Source organism: Labrus bergylta, chromosome 20 (assembly GCF_963930695.1).
Source record: "Labrus bergylta chromosome 20, fLabBer1.1, whole genome shotgun sequence".
Classification (NCBI taxonomy): Eukaryota; Metazoa; Chordata; class Actinopteri; order Labriformes; family Labridae; genus Labrus; species Labrus bergylta.
The window spans coordinates 6,123,353-6,143,491 of record NC_089214.1 but is presented as its reverse complement, the minus strand read 5'-3'; the positions used below and the strand labels follow the sequence as shown (position 1 = coordinate 6,143,491).

Genomic DNA, 20,139 nt, shown 5'->3' with positions numbered 1-20,139 from the left:
TGCTATCAACTGCATTTTGCAAATCTAATTCATTCTGTTACGTTAAGGACCTCAATGTGAGCTAGCGTTACCTTATTTAAAAAAAATAAAATCTAGTTATATGAACATCCTTATTTATCTTTTAAATTTGATGCATGTTCCAGAATCTGTATTTTTTTACGAAAAAACTAAGGGGGGGATCACTTGGTGTCCGTGAGCCTAGTACCCCCCTGAGAGTTTTATGCGGCCCTGTAGGGCTTCTATCTGCTTCTGTCTGAGGGCTAAAGGTCACCGGGAAAAACACTGCAGAGCCTGAACTTCTGCAAGTCTTTTGTTATGTGGATGAGTTGAAGGTTGCAATCATCTTAATCAATTTTAATGGAATAAGTGCAACACCAAAACGGATATGTTGATTTTTCGTACCTATTTGACAACAGGTGCATTTCTTTCTATTATACAGAAATCACAACCCTCTTATCATTGAACATGTCATTTATTGCATGATAATAAGAGCACAAGATATCCTTGGAAAGATATACATGTACCATTACATCATTAGGTTGTTAAGATTCTGTAAAACACACACAAGGAACCTGGGCCTTAAGGTCCATATTTCGGTTTTAATCCACGTTTTGGCACTCGAAGGTCTGCTGAAGTTCACAATTGATGACTTTTCCATGAACTTTGTTTTATGGCTCAGACAATCTTTCAGCTGCTGATGACTGTTGCATGAACTTCTTCAAAACCACTGAGTGTGAACAACGCTTGCAAATGCACAAACATGTTTGTGCGTGCACCACAAGTACATTTGAGTGCTTTAGACTAGAAATAAAGAATAGTCATTAATACCTTTTAAGATTTGTTGTTATTATTCTCTTTCTTTTAACATTTGTATTTTTTGTTACTTTGCACTTCAACTTCCGCACATTTTGGACCCAAATATTAAAATGTTGTCCTACATTTTATTAACTAAGTCTATTTGATACCTTTAGGTAGGCTATTTGCAGCCTCCAAATGGAACTCTTATCGTCGGTGATATAACTCTAGTTGAACCCCCTCTCCTGTGTGCGCAACAGCCCTCTATTTTGGAGTGTGTGTGAGAGTTTTTGTGTTGGTGAGTGTATCCTGAGGGCTGATTTTGTCCTCTTGCAATTGTTACTTTCCTTTTGAGATGGCTTATGGGTGATGGGAGTAACAATAATATAAAACCCAGGGAAAAGTAGGAGGAACCAAGTATATGCACATTTAAAAAGATTTATTCACAAAATGAGGGAAAGAGTTACTGAAAAAGAGCTTCTTTTAGAACACAAAAGAGGAGCTCCAACACTAACGAGGAAAATGCACACTAACAAGAAAATTGCTCACTGAGCCTCAATACTCCAGACTCCAGAACACACACACAGTAGAATGGCCCTCTTAGACGAGACAAGAGGACAAAGGTTTCAATCTACATACAGTAGATTAAGTTCATTGTTTTTTCTCCTTAACACGAACCCATTTGAAGCAACAATTATGTTACATATTCAATTAATAACACAAAATTTAGTTCTGAAAAAAGGACGGTGTTGCTTAAAGATAAAATCGTTCTTGAGTTTAAGAAAACTAGTGGCCCCACCTTCATCAGCCTTATTAAGTAGAATTTACAAAATGACTACCATATAATTCAACCTGAACACCCCCCCCCCCCCGCTCCCTATCCCTCTTCCTGCATTTTATCCCATCTCTCCCCCCATCCCCTTCCGAGCCCGGCACAGTCTAGGCCTGTGAAGGCTGTTTCGTCATGAGCTTAAGATTTCTGCCTTTTAATAAGAACGTTTTTTCTTACCACTGTAACTTTTGCTGCTTTGCTAAAGTGCTCATGATGGATAGGCCGGGTCTTTGTAACATAGCAATAAGTAAGGTCTTTTTACCTGCTCTTTTGTAACATAACAATGAGTAAGGTCTTTTTACCTGCTCTTTTGTAATGTTAACAGACAAAGAGTAAGGTATTTTACCTGCTTTTTGTAAAGTGTCTTGAGATAACACTTGTTATGAGTTGACGCTATACAAATAAAAAATGATTGATTGATTGAACCTTAAGCATTCTCAAATAAGCCTTGCTTGAATATTGAATAGGATACCTTATTTTTTCATAAATATTGTATTGCTTATTATTTGTACTTGTTCTTCTTGAGAATAAGATTGGGGTACTTCTTCCATAACTTAGGGTAAATTGTATTTATCAGTCTCCATCACTGCTTCATGGTATTATTGCGGTCCTCGGACCTCAGTTGTGGCAGCTCCACCCATAAATAGCCTCGGGCTAGTGCACGTGGGCGTGCGCGCGCAGGGGGTTGCACGTTCACCTCTCCATAAATAGACGCACGACAGCGCGTCTGTGTGACAACAAACACTAGTTTGACAGCCAAACCCTCCGCGTCAGTTTTACTTTTGAAAAGTGCTTCTCAAATGGAGACTATGGAGAGTCGTCCCCCGCCGAAGAGACGGACCAAACGGTGCCTTGTTTTAACAGTCGCCGCTGTCCTGCTTCTCATCGTTGTCCTCGGTGTTGCGTTGGGAGTCGCGCTCAAGCGGAATTCAGAGCCATTTAAGAAAACATTTATCGACAGATGTGAGAAGTTTGACGGGTAAGTTTTCCTTTTAAAACAGTTTATTTATGCTGCATGTATAGAATGAGTACGGGGGCTTTCTCACAACTACTGTAGGACTAAAAATAACAGAATTAAAAAGATAATGATGTCTAATACATCAGTCTTTCAACAAGTAGCCTAACCTTCATACACTTTGTATCGTCTTGTTTGTTTGAAACGGTTTTAGTAAGATATTAATTGATCTAAATAAACACATGCACATCGTTGAATGAAATATGCACAATCTTTAGGTGAAAGTAATAATGTCTCATGATATCTGTAAGGACACACTCTCTGGCTTCTCACTGGGGTTGGTGAATGAATCGCCTAAGTGCAGAGTCAGGTGTGTTTGGGGCTGATTGGCCTTGATTAAAGCCAGGTCCATCTGAATGTGACTGATCCACATTCCTGAGACTCAGCAGAGCTGTCAATGATTTTTCAGATACGACTGTGGAAAGATATGGACTGCGTTTGAACAAGCCTACGTGAGGAAGGACCCCTGCAAAGTTCCCATGGAGGCCTATGACCCTTTAATGGCTGCAGCCCCCTTCAAACCTGCATGCAACAGAGTAATCATCACTTATCAAGACTTGCTTCTGTGCACATTACTCTCTTATTAGTTATTTTACAATGCACAAGAGAACATCTAATGTATTGACCCGTTTTGTTTTCTTTTGGTTTAGATGATGTTCTGGAGCAAGACTAAGGAAGTGGTCCATGACTTCACCGCGAAAAAGGATTGTTTTTTGACCTTGGAGGATACTCTGCTGGGATCTGTGCTGGATGGTCTGACCTGGTGTGGAAAAGAGGGCAGCAGTGGTAAGAGAACTTTATGGTGTAAAGTTAGGTTCAGACCAGTTCCTTTTTTTTTTGCATTACACACAGCAGAGTACATGCAGTCATCTAACTAAAAAAGTGAAGTTGTACCATCTTTGGCATCAACCTCAAAGTGTAATGCCTCTGCAAATTCAGAGGGATTAAAAACTGCTGATGTCATATGCCAGAGGTGTAATTATCTGACACCTACAACTACTATGATATTTTAATATTGAAGCATATCAAGTCCCGTCAAGCCCGTAAAGTGTTTGTTTGGCTTGCAGCGGTTCCTGGCTCAAGATCTTGAAGAAGTAAAAAAATGAAAGGTCACATATGAACTAAGGTGTAATATACTGTTATCATGCTGCTGCTTCATCTCAGTTAATTCTTGATTTCCAAGGTGTGTTTTCTCCAGGCTCAGACCAAATAGCCTCGGGATGTGGTAGGCTGCCAACCTAGATAGCTGGTTAGAGCATTCAATTCAGATATAATAATATTAACTGTATTTGTATAGCACTTTTAAAAACACGAGTTTACATACAGGAGCATAACAAAGTTTAAGAACCACAAAACACCACAACAGCAGAGCAACCCACAGATGAGACACCCAACCACCAACAAAAAAAAATAAAATAAACATAACCCCCGAAAAAACTACATTCAAAAGGCAAATACTTTTGATTTGGATGTGAGTGTGTGATTTTTCGTTCCAGACACATTCACTGCTGGCTGCCCTGGATGGACGGACTGTGACAACAACACCGTTCGCTCATTTTGGAACCGCGTCTCAGCTGCTGTAAGTTATAAACAAGAATGAACTCGTCTAAACTACAACAGCCCTGGGATCAAGCAGCGGTTAGAATAACACATTTGGATTTTAAAGGTGAAGCAAACTTCCCCTGTGCATAAGTTATTTGGATGGAGCGGAGAAAAGAAAGCTCCCTCGGCCGTGTTCTCCATCAATGAGGCTTTGTGCCGGTCTCCATGGAACCACATTGCGTAGCTCTCTCCTGAGCGAGCAGGGGCAACCCACACAAAGAAGCTCTGCTCGGTTTTGGCTCTAAAAAAAATACCAGCAGATATCATCCTCTTCTAGATTTTCAAAGTAAAACATACCAGAATGATCATGTTTGAAAAAGTGCCATGCATAAAATTGAAGAGCAGCACAACATTATAACACTCGTGTGATATTTTCTCACACACAGTCACTCAAACTGCTGGTAAGAAAGAGCAGCTACACATTAGTAGTTTTAAGAGGCAAATTGTAACTTCTGATCAACTCATTTAAATGCAGCAAAGCACAAATCTTTCCACTCTGTAACCTGTAAATAATCCTATAGAAACTACAAATGTACTGAAAAGAAAATGTATAAAATGATGATGACAATGCAGAAGGGATGGTTCTGACCTTACAGATAGTTCTCTTTTTGCTAATCCTCTCAGCTTTATGGAGCTATTTCACGAGGTTTAGTTTATAATCACTGCAGTTTCAGAGTCCACACTTACTGCTCTGATAGTGTTGTTTTAAGTCAAACAGAAGATACTGTAGTCAGAAGACTAGTTGCCCAAGCTAACAGCTGGCTCGCAAATTGGAGCTTTGTCAATTTAAAAGTCAGATATTCCCCTCTAAACGAGAGTGAACGTGAACTCAATAAAAAAAAGAAAATGGAGAGAAACACAAACCAGGGCCGTTGAAGATTTAATCACATTGCCATTAAGGTCGGAAATTAAAAGCAGGGTTGTAGCCAAACGGGAAGTAAAGTTACTTAATACAGTTTCAAAAAGAATTTCAAATTAAAAGCATGTCCAAAACTGTTCTGATTGCAAAATAATGGAATTTGATTAATAATGATCAACTATTGAATTTCAGGGAATAATCACGAGATAGACAAAGTGAAGTTCTGTAGGTTTCTTGGCTCCTGACTTGCTGCGTACATGTGTGTGTTCGTAGTGAAATGTGTAACAGTTTTTAATGTTGGTGTTGTTGTTCTTCAACTATTTAACACACCAGTGAAGGGACTATTGAGTTGTGAGTTGTCGATGAAATGCGAGGAATGTGTTGCTGTTCACCTACTTATTGTGCGTCAAACAACCTGGTTCTTTGTCAAACTTTAGCAGAGCTGAAATGAGTGTGAAGTCAGCTTTTCAAAGGAAATACATCTGGTGGTGCTGTGGAAGTTTGAGTAGTCGCAGAGAGTTTAACTACTAGAAAGCATGACGGATTAGAAGGAAAACTTTTTTTTTTAAAGAATTATTTTTGGGCATTTTCTGCCTTTATTGGAGAGATAGGACAGTGGATAGTGTGGGAAATGACACGCAGGAGAGGAGACACAGGTCAGATTCTCAGCTGGACCGCCCACTTGGAGGACTATAACCTCTGTACATGGGGCATGCACGCTAACCACTGCGCCACCAGTGCCCCTTAGAAGGAAAAAACTTAAACTGAATTCCTTTATCTGTGATGTACAAAGTGTGAGCCGTAATGTATCACAGTGAAGAAAGTCCTGCTGATAACTTTCAGACAAAGATGCAGTGTGTCAGTAATTATGTTGACCAAACAAGGGATTCTGGATGCATCTGTTGCTTCATTTTAACATCAAAATAGATCGAGGTGAATACATGATATCAATTCTAACAAATGTAAAGAGAGAAAAAAGATAATTTAAAGGAGTGTAACCCCTCTTTCTCCTGTATGAAAAAGATGATTTCACCTATCGGAGTTTGAAAAGATCAAATGAGTTCAGATCATTATGGTTACACATGCGTTACTGCATGAATCTTAATGTAACATTTGCTGAATCTGACAGTTTGGTTTGTGTTTTATAGGCTGAGTTGGGTCTGTATTTGAATATTAATTATCCTCCTTGTGCTGTAGTTTGCAGATGCTGCGTGTGGTGATGCCACAGTGATGCTAAACGGATCACTCGCCACACCGTTCAGTCCCTACAGGTAAGATGCTCTGCACTTCTGGGCCCGCACACTTCCTCAAATGCCTCAAAGTTCATCACAATCACATAGTTTGCACCAGAGGTCTTCTTCAGGTTCGGGGGGCACATCCTTGTATGTAGATTTCAACACCAATAGGCTGATAGGCACTGTGATGTCAGGTGTTGTCAAACATTCAAAATGTCCCACGGCTAAACACATCTGTAATGATCATCTTTCAAATATAACTGAAGGAAAAATAAAAGGTAAAAATACAAAATATAAATATATGTTGTCATACACTTATTTAACCATACTAATACAAAATGTATAACTACCTCCTTTTTCTTATGAATTATTATGATAACAAGCAGCAAAAGCCTCCCACACAAAAGGCTCCTATTTACCTTTTAATTTTAAAAAAAAGATTGATTCTTGATTCTCCATTAGTTTATCTTTCATTCTGAATGCTGATTGTCAGGTAGTGAAAAAACAGAGTGTTTGTTAATTCCTTTGTGTATCCATAACAGAAGTATCCTACATTCTAGTGGGTGTCACTATATTTATGTAACATTACCTTATATAACTTGCTAATGTAACATAATAAAGAAAAAGGATCACCAGGATTTCTTTTTTTCTTATCGGTCTTCTTTATCTGATAATGTGGGCCGACTCCTCGTATGAAAGGTTCAGTCTCAGGTCACAGACGGCTGCTCGCTGTCTCGGGGGCGTTTCAGGAACTTTTTCATTGGTTATCAGAATGTGTTGAGATTATTTTTCATGTCATGTTCAGTTCATCTATGTATTCTTGGAATATTATGTGAGGATCTATGAGGAAGTCTATCAGGACGTTGTACTGACCTCTAGCATTATTAGTAATGAAGTTTAATTTTAACAATTAAAAAGCTACAAATTATTAATAATTTTCTTTGCTTATAATCATATTATTCAAAAGAGGTGATTGTTGATATACTTTTTGTAAAACTCAATGTTCAACACTTAAATTGTTGCTGAGAAACAAAACACACAGAAGCAGGATGATGCTAGTTTGACACTTGACTGTTGCATAGCAACCCAAACTTTGTCTTCACGAGTTGCTGTGGTTGCCGGGTTACATACAAGCTATCCCTGATTGATTGTTTGATTCAGACCTTATTAGGATTTTTTTTTGTAAACAAAGGAATGCATTCAGACACAGATCAGAACATTTATTAATTAAACCTTTCATTAGAATAATGTTGTGTCACATCTTATATTGTGTATATATTTTTTTCTTCCACACTGCTGATCATTGTGTTTGTTAAATGCCTTTACCTTCGGCCTGTGATACAAAATATGACCTTTTCTCGTTTCCAGTATTTTTGGGAGCATTGAGGTCAAGAATTTCAACTCCCAAAGGATGAAAAGTCTGAATGTTGTTCTCATCACACAGGAGAAAAATGTGTAAGATTTCATTTCATTGTTTTTCCTTTATATGTTCATGTAAAGTTTCTTATGTTATTCCACAGTTCAGTATTTGAAATGAGCAGAAAAACAAACTTGTTGCTGAAAGTGTTCCTGTAGAAAATGTTGTTTTGTGTCTTCTTCAGGTCAAATTGTTCAAATGCATCGTTTAAGGATTTACAGAAGGAGCTGGATGGAGGCATTAAATATAACTGCAAAGAGGTGTCAGAGTGAGTACAGCACGTTAGTTGATCAGAGTGTACTTCTATGTCCTTACATTGTTTTATCTGTATGGTGATGTAACCATGTATTCATCAGTGTAATCTGTGTGTTACTGTTTGCAGAGCTCAGCTCCAGTGGTGCAGCTCGAGCCCAGAGACCCCCTGTGGATCCTGTTGGTGAAAACGTGTGAACAGACTATCAGACGATTCTGTCGGACAAGGAAAGACGAAACAATCACCAGCACTAGTAGAACATTTGTATAAAGTCTTAGTTTCTTTGTGATATCTTTGTAATTTAAATAATGTGTTTTTTGGACCTGTGGGCCAGTTTGACTTGATGTGAAATCTGTCTTTGCACGATTGGTAGCAATTTATTTTCCCAAGATGACAAGGTTTTTGTACATTTCAGCAAAAAATTTCTGTACATCTTTAATGAAATTTCTATGCCTTTAAGAAAAGTAAAGTTGGGGAAAACTGTATAGTATTGCTGTCACTATTTTGTTGTTGTTGTCTGTGCGGGTGCTCCGTCATCCAGGTCATGGTCAGTTCAAAACCTGAGCCAAACACAACTGGACTACGTTGAAGATCTTGAAGATGTTTCACCTCTCCTCCTCTGAGACACCATCTTTCACCAACCTACAATGCTGTTTTGAATTCTCTCACAAACCAACTGCCCCCGTCCCACCTTGGAACACGTGACCCCAACGACCCACAAACAGCTGGGAGGATTTACAACTATAGGAGAAACCAGGTCAGCGACTCGGGTAACGACTCTCATGTAATGATCCACAGAGGGTTACATTTCTAGCTCCTTACAAACAAAGATGTTGTCGGTTGGCTGGTCTGGAAGGTTGGACTGACTGCAGGCAGAGGGAGACTCAGGATAGGGGATCCTTCTTAAGCGTAATTCTGCCCCGAGCTGAGATGGATGAGGAAGGAGGTTGAATGGATGAGAGGAAGGGAAGGGAGGGTGGGTTGTCGAAGAACTGAGACAAACGATGTGGAGTGGGATGGCTCAGTACAAGTAGGCTTGTCAGGTGATTGGAGGTGTGGCTTGGGCGTAGTCCTGCTCCCGAACCTAAGTTAATATACATTAACTCCATTTAAGTTTAGAACTGAAGAAGACTTTCAGAGGAGAGGTGAAACATCTTCAAGATCTTCAACCAAGTCCAGTTACCTTTGGATGAAGCTTTGAATTTTGTTTAGTGTCTTTGAGTATTCAGAAACCTCCTAAGGCTCATGAATTATTATTATTTTAAAACTCTGATTTACTGTAGGGTTCAAAAGCAACGCTGCTATCTAATCACGTTCAACTGACAATCTCACTCCTACCTGAGGGCAGAATTTCATATTTTTTTTTACAATAAAATGTTTCAAACAAAGGATGTGGAACTTTCTCTTGGGTTCATTTTTTGATTTTCTGCATGTGATCATTTTTGTGTTGATACATTAGAAACAAAATATATAATCTGAGTATCTACAAACGTCCTCAACACATCCTACACCCTTTTTGAACATGGACTTCTTAAAAATTCAAGACATTAGAGAAAGTATGCTGTTTGTCAGTTTATTTTTATTATTCATTTAGATATTTTCATGTAAACTTTGTCCTAAAATGTCAACGTTTAGAAAAGACGCTGGCGCTCAGGATGAATGTCCTCTAAGGGCTTCCGTACACTGGAAAACCCTGACCTATATTTTATTGACTATCTGACTTCAAGATGCACGTTCATTAATGTGTAGTTTAAATTCCATGAGTTATCAATAGTTTTCAGAAAAGTGAACAAAAATATTGTATCCAATCAAGCTTTCATTATCTTCTTTGTGCAGATTTCTTGGGGATTCTGCTCTCTGACTGTTTTCCCTTCCCCCCCCCTACAGAATACATGTCTGCTAAATCTTTCCAGTACAGCATATGATAAATAATTGCCAAACTAAGACATTTAACAGGAATTATTTAAGACAAAGGTCATGAAACTAACTTGACAACATTTAAACTAAAGTCAGATGTGACCTGCAGTTGAATCCTTTTAGAGCATGCACATTGAATTCTGACCATTTTGATGGATTATTATTTTATTTTATCTTTATAATGCCTCGTTGATGTAAAAAGAAGAATGTTAGCCCCTTCTCTACCTGTAATCTCAGGCACTTATTGTATGTTTTATGCTGCCCCCTACAGGTCAAAGTACCCAGGTTCATAACTTTTGTGCATGCTTGTGTGCCACATCTGCAACCTCTCTTCAAAGTTGCTCTCCCACACTCCCTTTTCATTTGTAGAAAAAGTGAGTTTACAGAAATCCCCAAAGTCAGTGTAAACTGTGTCAACCATGAAAACCAGCCTAATTTATAATACACTTAGATTATGCCTGTTACATCTATGGGACTTACTGTGAAAAAATGGATAGAGGATGTAAGTTATTGAAGTATTTTGAAAAGTGTCTTTACAAAAATATTACTTATAGGTACAAAGTACTTTTATGTTTGCACAACTTCAATGTTAACTTTTAACCAAAATATTGTGATTAGGAAAGAAGAGCCCAAAAGAAACATGTTTCTTTAAGTTGTATTACATTTTCAGATGCAATACTTTCTGACATGCAAACAGGCCTGTTAGTCAGCTGAACTTCACATTAAAATCTAAATCATGCATTAGCTGCCAGGATCGCATACTTAGTATATGACTATGTTTTCAGTGAAAAGTTTATAGATACTGTTATCATAAACTTAATAAGGTAAGAATAAGGAAGTCAAACAAACTAGTCTGCAGAAACACGGACAGATGGACATTGTTGAACATGTTGCATGTTAAAGACAAGCAATCACTATCATTATTTCCCCTGTTAAATCTAAAAAAAAGAAAAAACTGATAAGCGGCTCTGGTGGTCTCGTGGTTAGTTTTCGTGCACCATGTACAGAGGCTGCACTCCTCAAAGCAGACGGCCCGGGTTCAAAGTCGACCTGTGGTTCCTTTCCATCACGTTACTTCCCTCTCTTTCTGTCCCTAATTCTGTCTCTATCCACTTGTCCTATCTCTACAATAAAGGCATTAAAAAAACCTTTCACTCTGAATAGTTTTATTTTGATCTTTGGACCGCTTTTATGTTCATAGCAACCTGGCACTCTTCTCTCCACTTTGTTTTTTAATTGTTCTTATTTTCTATCTGGTAATACAACCAACCACATACCTGTAGTGATCATGTTACCATTATCATTTAACATGATTAAAACATACATTAAACATGAGCCCACAATACCAGGATAAAAAAGTGGTATGGATGGTCCATGTGCATAAGTAGCTGTTACTCATAGATAACAGTACAAAATACTAGCTCTGCCAGTGCATAGTATGATAGATACATAAAGAATTATTATAAAAAAGCAGTCAAGTGTGTAAATATACAGTTTGATATATGCAGCTCAGGCTAAAGTTTAAAAGTGTAAATGTCTTTTGTCCTTACTTAAAGGGGTTTCGTTATAAAGTGCAATTGCAGTAGGTAAAAAAGTATTTTTAAATCTGTCCTTTTTGCAGCATAGCTGCCGTAGCCTCCCACTAAAAACACTCTTTTGTTCACACACGAGATTGTGTAAGGGATGTATGTTATTCAAGATTGGGCCAGTGATTCGTATAAGAGGCAATAATGACTTTTTCCTGTTAATGATCAACTTTTATTCTTCTAACATATTTCTATAATACTACGTCATGTTGGAGCTCTGTAATCACATGCTAACATGCTATAACCAAGATGTGAGGGCGCTAAATATCAAATTGTGAAAATATTATGATAAGAGAGAGATAAAGAGAGAGCTTTGACTTAGGCTACGGACTGAATTGCAGATAAGAAACGATAATTGAAATATAATGACGTTGTTGCTCTGTTTAACTCAACGGAGCACTGAGGGAATGCTACTTTCAAAATCATGCTAGTTTTCGAAAATTACCAACCCTGCCTTTAATATAGGACTCTGTCAATCAAAAGAGAACTTATTACTGGGATCCATTGTCATCTTGTCATTCGGCCATTCTGACATGGCAAAAACAAAAAGTCATAAATGTATGTGTTTTCTAGAAACATTCACTGAAAACTGCTCAGGACGTGATGTCTGCGAGAACTACCCTGTCTACTCATTCTGGAAAAGAGCCTGAGCTGCAGTAAGTGGCAACAACAGTTAACTTCTTTTTTTTTATTACGGTCAATACAACCGTAAAGAGCAATTCTCTTGTAGTGCTTAACATGTAAGGTTTGAAGATACAGCAAAGAGGACATGGGAAAAACATGCCAGAGACAACACAGGAGGGGAGGGTATTTTTTTTACCAGAATCCCACTGTGACATCACAAGGAGAACAAATTTGAAACAGAGCATTGTTCTCTGTGTTGTAAGACTTATGCAGACCACAAACAAAGGACTGGGTGGGTTTATTTCACATTGTGTGACGGCCCTGGCCATGGTGTTTGGGCCTGGTACTGCTTGTGTTTTGTGTTTCAGGGTTTGGCGTCATCTGGTGGTTGGTGGTGGCATGCCTGCTGGGCGTTGGGAGACTCGCCCACCTACCTGCTGATTGCAGATGGGCTTCACCTGAGTGGAAGGGCACACAAGCCAGGCTGCCAGAGCTTTCTGTTGGTTCCTCGGGACAGACTGGACTTATTTCCCTTTGCCCTTGCATTTTTGGTTGTTCTGAAATGAACTGAAACTAAAGAAGCAAGTTGACTGTGTGGACCTCCATTTTGAATGTTAGGGCCTACACGAGCTGGCCGTAACACATTGTATGGGTCAGTAAGTACTCAGGTTACCCAAATATATGTTCAAAAACACTGTAAAAGTGAATTTTTCAGGATATGTCTACTTTAATGAAAATTTGTGTTGGTAAAAAGAAGTTTGCAAATATATTCCCGATGAATGCTTTCACATTTGATGAAAAACACAATAGAAACAGCATTATCTTTGGTACAATTTATATAAGTAGAGTGTAAAAATATACATGTCCAACAGCAGTGTTGTTCTATTTATAATCCAAGAAAAATTTGTAAAAAACTTGCTGTTGCATGTTTATATTTTCACAAAACGTCTTTCTTCTCCTCTCTTTATGTTCTCTGTGTGATGGACCTGTTGTCCAGATATAATATGTGCTGTCATTTCTTCATGTCTCTAGTTTGCTTGACATGCCTGTGGAAATGTTACAGCACTGCTAAGTGGATATGCCGAAAATCCGTTTAATCCCAATAGGTAGATACTTCACTTCTTCCAGTCCACCTTTTTATGAACAATTGTTAATGACAAAAACTTTTTTTGTTATATCACCAAAAATGATAACAATGCATTATCATGAATAATCTATTTTCAAATTAAATGTTGTTGTAGTTTAGCAGTTGTTGTTTTGTCAATTAACTAGAGAGCTGCATGTTGCTGACACTTTTAAAATGTGTTGATTTAATTCAATAAAGAGACTTTGTCTTTAATGTTTTTGATAGTACATTCGGGAAAGTCGTGTTACCAGAAGTTCCCCAGAGTGAGATACCTGAATGTTATTCTAGTCATCAGACGTAAGATATTGCTTTTGTTGTTGTGAGTCATGGTTTTGACTAAGATTTTTTTTTAAATATTGTAAATATAAAATCTTTTCTCTACGCATATTATTTATAAGATGGTAATGTAATGTAACTTTCAGTTATCAGTTACTTGCAAAGCTCCATAACTTCACTTGTTTCTTTGTCTCTCATTGCAGAGATCAGATCAAGGAGTTGCACCTCAGATACAAATAAAGGCTGTGGAACCTGTCTGGTTAAACTGCAAGGCTTAAGATGAAATGAACAAGAAATCTTCTAATTGTTGCTTTTTTTGGGATTATTACCTCATCTTTGACCAGAGTAATATCTGATCTGATGTAGCAGAATTACTTCACTTTTTGCATGCACCCTCACGTTTTCTTCTTCACTGGGAGAAGTTTTTTAGGGGAATCTTTCCTTATCCAAATTGACACTCTCTGAAAAGAGGATGTGATATGCTGCTGTTGTTAGTCAGAGCTGGTTTTTGATAACTAAAATGCAGAGCACAGAGTCAGAGGCAGGGAGTAGGTGCAGATGAAACTTGAATTTCTCTTGGTCATGGGTATGCATAGGAAAAGCCACAGGCAGTAAATGGAGCTGAGCAAGGCAGGCGAGTTTGCAGGGGGGAAGGCCAGTTAGTTTGAGTCCAGAATGTGTGCTGAGTTAATCCAGTTGACGTAGGAGTGAGATGGCGGCAGGAGTTGAGCGGAAGGTAACTTTAGGCAAAGGTGAACAAGTGTGAGTCATTTGCATGAAAATTGGCTGACTGCGATTACAGAGTCTACAGTCTGGCAGAGTGGTGGAGTTGAAGCCCAGTATTTGAAGCAGAGTTGCTTGGTTTGCAGCTGCAGTCCAACTCCTGCATCAAGCACACACACACACACACGCACACGCACGCACACACACACACACAGGAACGATTCCTAAGTGTGATTATTGATTATTTGAAAGCATTGTGATGTCATTTTGAGGAGTAAATATGCCAAGGAATATCCGAATGGTTCTTTTCTTTTCTGTGATTGTGAGTAGTTTGTTTTAGTGATTTTTAAATGTTCTATTTTAATGTTTCTTTTTTCTTCTGTCATGATGCTTTTGATGTCTTATTTGAAGCACTTTTAATTGCCTTGTTGTTGATGAAATGTGCTATATAAATATATTAGCCTTGCCTACTGTGTACAAAGATGAGGACAGGGATATGTGTAGTTTGAGTTATGAAGTTCATCATTAAAGAACCAGATAATCTTATGGTTCTGATTTTATTTGACTTAATTGGGTTTACAAATCATCAAGACAGTCATCCTTCAGGACTTATAACTAGTGAATGGTTTCAGCTCCTCCAGGATAGAAAGTCTTAAAGCAACAATATGTAAGTTTTCAAGGTCGTTTCAAAGGTTACTTTAATAGTACAATAACTTTCAACAGGGAGATTGGCGTCTCTCACATGTCCACCATACAGCCCTATTGCCTGTTGACTGATTTCATCATATTTTCTTTAAAAGTACAAAATAACTTTGTGATTGTTTGTGCATTATGGTAACAGCTGGTTGTGAAGGTTGCTGGTTCAGAAAACTGATCTTTAAATATAATCAAATGTAACTGGTTTGATAGATAATGGTCCCCAGTGTGTTTGGTCACAGAGCAGTCGCAATAAATCTTATCATAAAAAGTGATAAACTTTGGCAGAGTTTGGACTTTTGCATCACAAGGCAGACCGTGAAAAGAAGACTTCCACAGAGCTTTATTTTATACAAGAAGCTTTAAAATGGTTTCTAAAAAGGCTTTGGCCATCGGGGGTACTGTCACTGTCGTGGTTGTCGTGGTTATTGTTGTTCCTTCGGTACTTCTGACTCAAAAAGCTGAGTTCAGGGAAACATTCATGAAGAAGTGTTTGGAGTTTCCAGAGGAAGAACACATGTAAGTCTCTGTATTTCAGTTTGTTGACACTATTTTGTTGATGAAATTGACTACGGTATTTATTTACATTTATTTTTCAGCTGTGAAACTATTTGGACTAACTTTGAACAGGCCTACGTAGGAAAGGAGAAATGTAACTTCTCTGACCAAAACTATGATCAACTCTTGGCTGAGACCCCCTTCAAGCATCCATGTGGCAAAGTAAACATATGATCAGCCTTAATCACATTAATTAAAGCAGATTCTTATGTGTATACATATTTACCAACGTCACATCAACTCTTCTGGTATTAGATGATGTTCTGGAGCAAAACGAAGGATTTGGTCCATAAGTTCACCAAGAAGAGAGATTGCTTCTTCACCTTGGAGGACACTTTGTTGGGATATGTGCTGAATGGACTGAGCTGGTGTGGGGAAAAGGGAAATAATGGTAAGATTCATGAGTCACAGTGTATGGCATATAGCCTTAAAAATGGAAACAGATTAGTGTAGCAGCTAAAAAGACAAAAACTTGCATGCATCAACCCCACACAAATACACGGATAAATACATCATTCATCCAAATGTTTAAAGCCAATCTTTACACAAGAACTGTATTGTCTCCTCCATTGATTGTGTAGTCTACTTTCTATTGTATTGTGTGATAAACCAGGCGTAAATATTCAAATTTGGCTCCAACACGCTTTCAAGTAATAAGCTGCAGATATTTCACAGGAACACAACAGTGCAAATTGGCCAGTTTATATTTAAATGTATTAAAACGTAAATGTACTTGACACCAACATAGCCTACATATATTGAGTCTCTCACAGCCAATTTTTGTATAAAAAAAAAAAAAAAAAAAACAAGCTACAGAAATGGCTAAAACATTATGCTAACTGTTATCTAACGGTTAGTAAGTTAATGACGAAGCTATCATAGCTTTACAACAAGGTGAGACAAGATTACTGTTCAAAGAATCCGTACAAAAGTCACAAAACTGTTTGATATTAAATCCATAGACTGTCCTCAACTTACCACGAAGATAAAAAGCACTTAAACCAAGAAAAAACGAAATTACTGTGTCGTATTTTTGCGGAGCATAATTTACATATCACGTTACCATGGGGACAACTTACAGCTGAGACCGGCAACAATTAACAGGGCTCACCACTCAAGTCTGCAGGGGCTCCACCAGAGGGCGCTCATGTTAAACACAACATAGGCTACCAGTCCCAGTGAAAAACTTAACAAGAACCTGACAAGAACACATCAGTATTGTCATTAAAATATCAAAATACCTGCAAATATGGGCCAAGAATGTCAAATGATGGCAGTTTTAATAATTAGCTCAGCTACATGCTTCTGACAAAGTGAACTGTGACTCTAAATTGTGAAAAAGTAACATTCATCAATGTGTTCTTTGTGTGTTCATGTCTTTGTTAATCCAGAAACATTCACTGAGAATTGTGAGGACTGCCTGCCCAACCCTGTTAGCTCATTCTGGAAAATAGCCTCAACCAGGGTAAGTATCCAGAAGAAAAATCAATAGTTTGAACCAAAAATACACTGATTTGGTTAGTGACATGTATGACGGTGTGTGTGTGTAGTTTGCACAATATGCCTGTGAGGGAGCATCAGTAATGCTTGATGGTGAGAGAAAAGAGCCATATGATTCTAACAGGTGAGCTGCACTACACTCAACATGTGTACCCCACCCTTCAGTGAAAAAAAAAAAATAAAGTTTCTCCGCTCTTTACTCGAACATTAAGCTGCTTCATGTGAGAGCTCTGATTTGATGAGCTTGCTTTTGCTTTTTTTTGATTTTACTTTTAGTTTCTTTGGAGGTGTAGAGGTTCCAAATCTTCAACCACCCAGAGTAAAGAACCTCACTGTGGTTCTGGTCACTGAGGAGATTAGGTACGAGTTCATTTCTTTAAAGCAGTTGTTTGCCTTCATGCTGTAGAGTATAATTGTATAACTGTCTGGATGTCCTGTAAAGTTTTTGCTTGGCATTTAATAGGTGTATAGTTATCAGTCCAGTTTCTTTTTTTCAGGGCCTGTACCTGTGATTCCCTCGGGACTTTAAGGAAGGACCTGGATCAAAAAATAGGTTGTGTCTGCAAAGCAGTGACTAAGTACGTATGAATAATAAGACATTGTCCAATACTGCTGGTGTTAAAAAGACATCATGTTATTTTGTGTATTCATTCATTCCGTCTCTTGTTTCACTGTAGATCACGTGTGGAAACGTGCATAGAAGACAACACGCCATGTGGAGCCTGCTGGTGAAGGCCTAAATGTCAAACTACAATGTTAGCCAAAAACAATATGATGCAGCTTAAAAGAAATGTAATTAAATTGTTTTTTCATTCCTACAAAATGTATTAAAGTGCTATTATATGTCTTGTAGATTCAGTTTTTGGGGGTTCACGATCGATGTATGTCTCAAAATATTTTAGAAATATATATTTCTCTTTCTTTTTATAAATCATTCTTGCTTTGACTGTTCAACTGATGATCGCACTTCTGATTTTGTGGCATTGAAATATTTGAATAAAAGTGTCTTATGAAATTGATTGTCAGTGATGAAAGCAAAAGTTCCCCGAATTAAGTCACTTCAACTTCTTCACGTTGTCCAGTGGTCCAGCCTTTTCCAGACAGTTGTCGTGGCAGAGCTCGCTGTCCCGTGGGAGGGATGTAAGAGGTAACCTTTGTGTGATTGAAAGTAAAATACATGGAGCTGAAACTACCTTTTGAGGCTTCCAGTATTCATCCTTCCTGTGCTTCCTGAGGAGTGTCTGGTGCTACACACTCAAAAAGGCCAGCCATGAGGCGCTGGTGGCCTGGTGGTTGGTTTGGTTTTATGCTGGTGCTTAAGGGCGACATCTGGACTTGGACATAAAACGTCTTAGAGTTCTCAATAGGAGCACTAATACAAAAAGCTCTATGAGAAGAAAACTTCCAGAGTTTATTATTTTATCAAAGGAGCTTAAACATGATGTCGACAAGGAACATTTGCATCAGTGCTGCTGTCTTTGGTGGGGTTGTTGGGATCTGGATTGTGGTTGTTCCTTTGGTACTGCTGACTCCTCGTACTGTACAGCTCAATTCAAGGCGACATTCATGAAGGTTTTTGTTATGGCTTTATGGTTTGTTTGATCAACTCTTCATATGCCTTATTTTCCAGCTGTGACAACGTTTGGACTAACTTTGAACAAGCCTATGTAAGAAAGGATTATTGTGGCGTTTTGGAGAAAGACTATGAACCACTCTTTGCTGAAACCCCCTTCAAACATCAATGTGACAAAGTAAACATCCACGATCACACAACTGTCTGATTAATGTGCGTGTGGCTGTTATACAAAGCAGCATTTTAATTTATTAAGCTAAGACAATGCTCTGGAGTGGAACAAAAGATGTGGTCGATTGGTTTTCCAAGAAGTTCGGTACTGAACGTGAGGGTCCAATGTGTGGTGGATGGATCACTCTAGTTAAGGCCTACCTATCTGGTACCTACCATACCAGCTGTCATCAATCCAGTCCAACACAGGGCTGTCATCCATCAATCCAGACCAACACAGGACTGACATCCATCAATCCAGTCCAACACAGGGCTGACATCCATCAATCCAGTCCAACACAGGGCTGACATCCATCAATTCAGTCCAACACAGGGCTGACATCCATCAATTCAGTCCAACACAGGGCTGTCATCCATCAATCCAGACCAACACAGGGCTGACATCCATCAATCCAGTCCAACACAGGGCTGACATCCATCAATTCAGTCCAACACAGGGCTGACATCCATCAATTCAGTCCAACACAGGGCTGACATCCATCAATTCAGTCCAACACAGGGCTGTCATCCATCAATCCAGACCAACACAGGGCTGACATCCATCAATCCAGTCCAACACAGGGCTGACATCCATCAATCCAGTCCAACACAGGGCTGACATCCATCAATCCAGTCCAACACAGGACCGACATCCATCAATCCAGACCAACACAGGGCTGACATCCATCAATCCAGACCAACACAGGGCTGACATCCATCAATTCAGTCCAACACAGGACCGACATCCATCAATCCAGTCCAACACAGGACTGTCATCAATCCAGTCCAACACAGGGCTGTCATCCATCAATCCAGACCAACACAGGACTGACATCCATCAATCCCGTCCAACACAGGGCTGACATCCATCAATCCAGTCCAACACAGGGCTGACATCCATCCATCATCTCTTGTCCCGTTTCGTGGTCATGGGGGGCTGGAGCCAATCCCAGCTGTCATTGGGTTTACATCCTGGTCGCCAGTCAATCTTTTCAGTCATGGGGCTGACATAAAGAGACACACATCCATGTTTACACTCACAACTATGGGCACTTAGCGTCAGCATGAGCATGTCTTTGGACTGTGGGAGGAATCTCGAGAACACACCCATGCACATGGAGAACATGCAACCCTCCACACAAAAAGACCCTGCATGACGGGGGATTTGAACCAGGAATTTCCTAGCTGTGAGGCAACAACCCAAGCCACTGCACCATCGTGCAGGCCTTAAATGCTATATATTTACCATAAAAACGTTTATCACTCACTCACATCCTTTTCTCTTGTGTTTAGTCCTTTAGTCCCTTTACTTTGGTATATTTTATATCTCCTCTTTTGGGTA

The 20,139-nt window shown here is 38.9% G+C and overlaps 2 protein-coding genes and 1 long non-coding RNA gene across 3 annotated transcripts; all 3 read left to right on the top strand.

Moving 5' to 3' along the window:
• Positions 1-2,313: 2,313 nt before the first annotated feature.
• On the top strand, positions 2,314-8,493 carry LOC109983794 (ADP-ribosyl cyclase/cyclic ADP-ribose hydrolase 1). The gene is made up of 8 exons (XM_020633676.3): positions 2,314-2,606; positions 3,052-3,178; positions 3,293-3,428; positions 4,139-4,221; positions 6,301-6,374; positions 7,707-7,793; positions 7,940-8,023; positions 8,138-8,493. Exons 1-8 carry the CDS (start codon positions 2,428-2,430, stop codon positions 8,193-8,195), a joined length of 828 nt encoding a protein of 275 aa, XP_020489332.2. The 5' UTR covers positions 2,314-2,427; the 3' UTR covers positions 8,196-8,493.
• Positions 8,494-12,606: 4,113 nt separating this feature from the next.
• Positions 12,607-13,562, top strand: LOC136177212 (uncharacterized). Its single transcript, XR_010664849.1, has 3 exons — positions 12,607-12,787; positions 13,168-13,241; positions 13,487-13,562. It is a non-coding gene; the product is annotated as an uncharacterized lncRNA (long non-coding RNA).
• Positions 13,563-15,232: 1,670 nt separating this feature from the next.
• On the top strand, positions 15,233-18,029 carry LOC110004190 (ADP-ribosyl cyclase/cyclic ADP-ribose hydrolase 1). Its single transcript, XM_020659738.3, has 8 exons — positions 15,233-15,475; positions 15,556-15,676; positions 15,770-15,905; positions 16,906-16,979; positions 17,065-17,138; positions 17,291-17,374; positions 17,512-17,592; positions 17,692-18,029. The coding sequence occupies exons 1-8, from the start codon at positions 15,324-15,326 to the stop codon at positions 17,744-17,746; spliced, it is 777 nt and encodes a 258-aa protein (XP_020515394.2). The 5' UTR covers positions 15,233-15,323; the 3' UTR covers positions 17,747-18,029.
• The last annotated feature ends 2,110 nt before the right edge of the window (positions 18,030-20,139 follow it).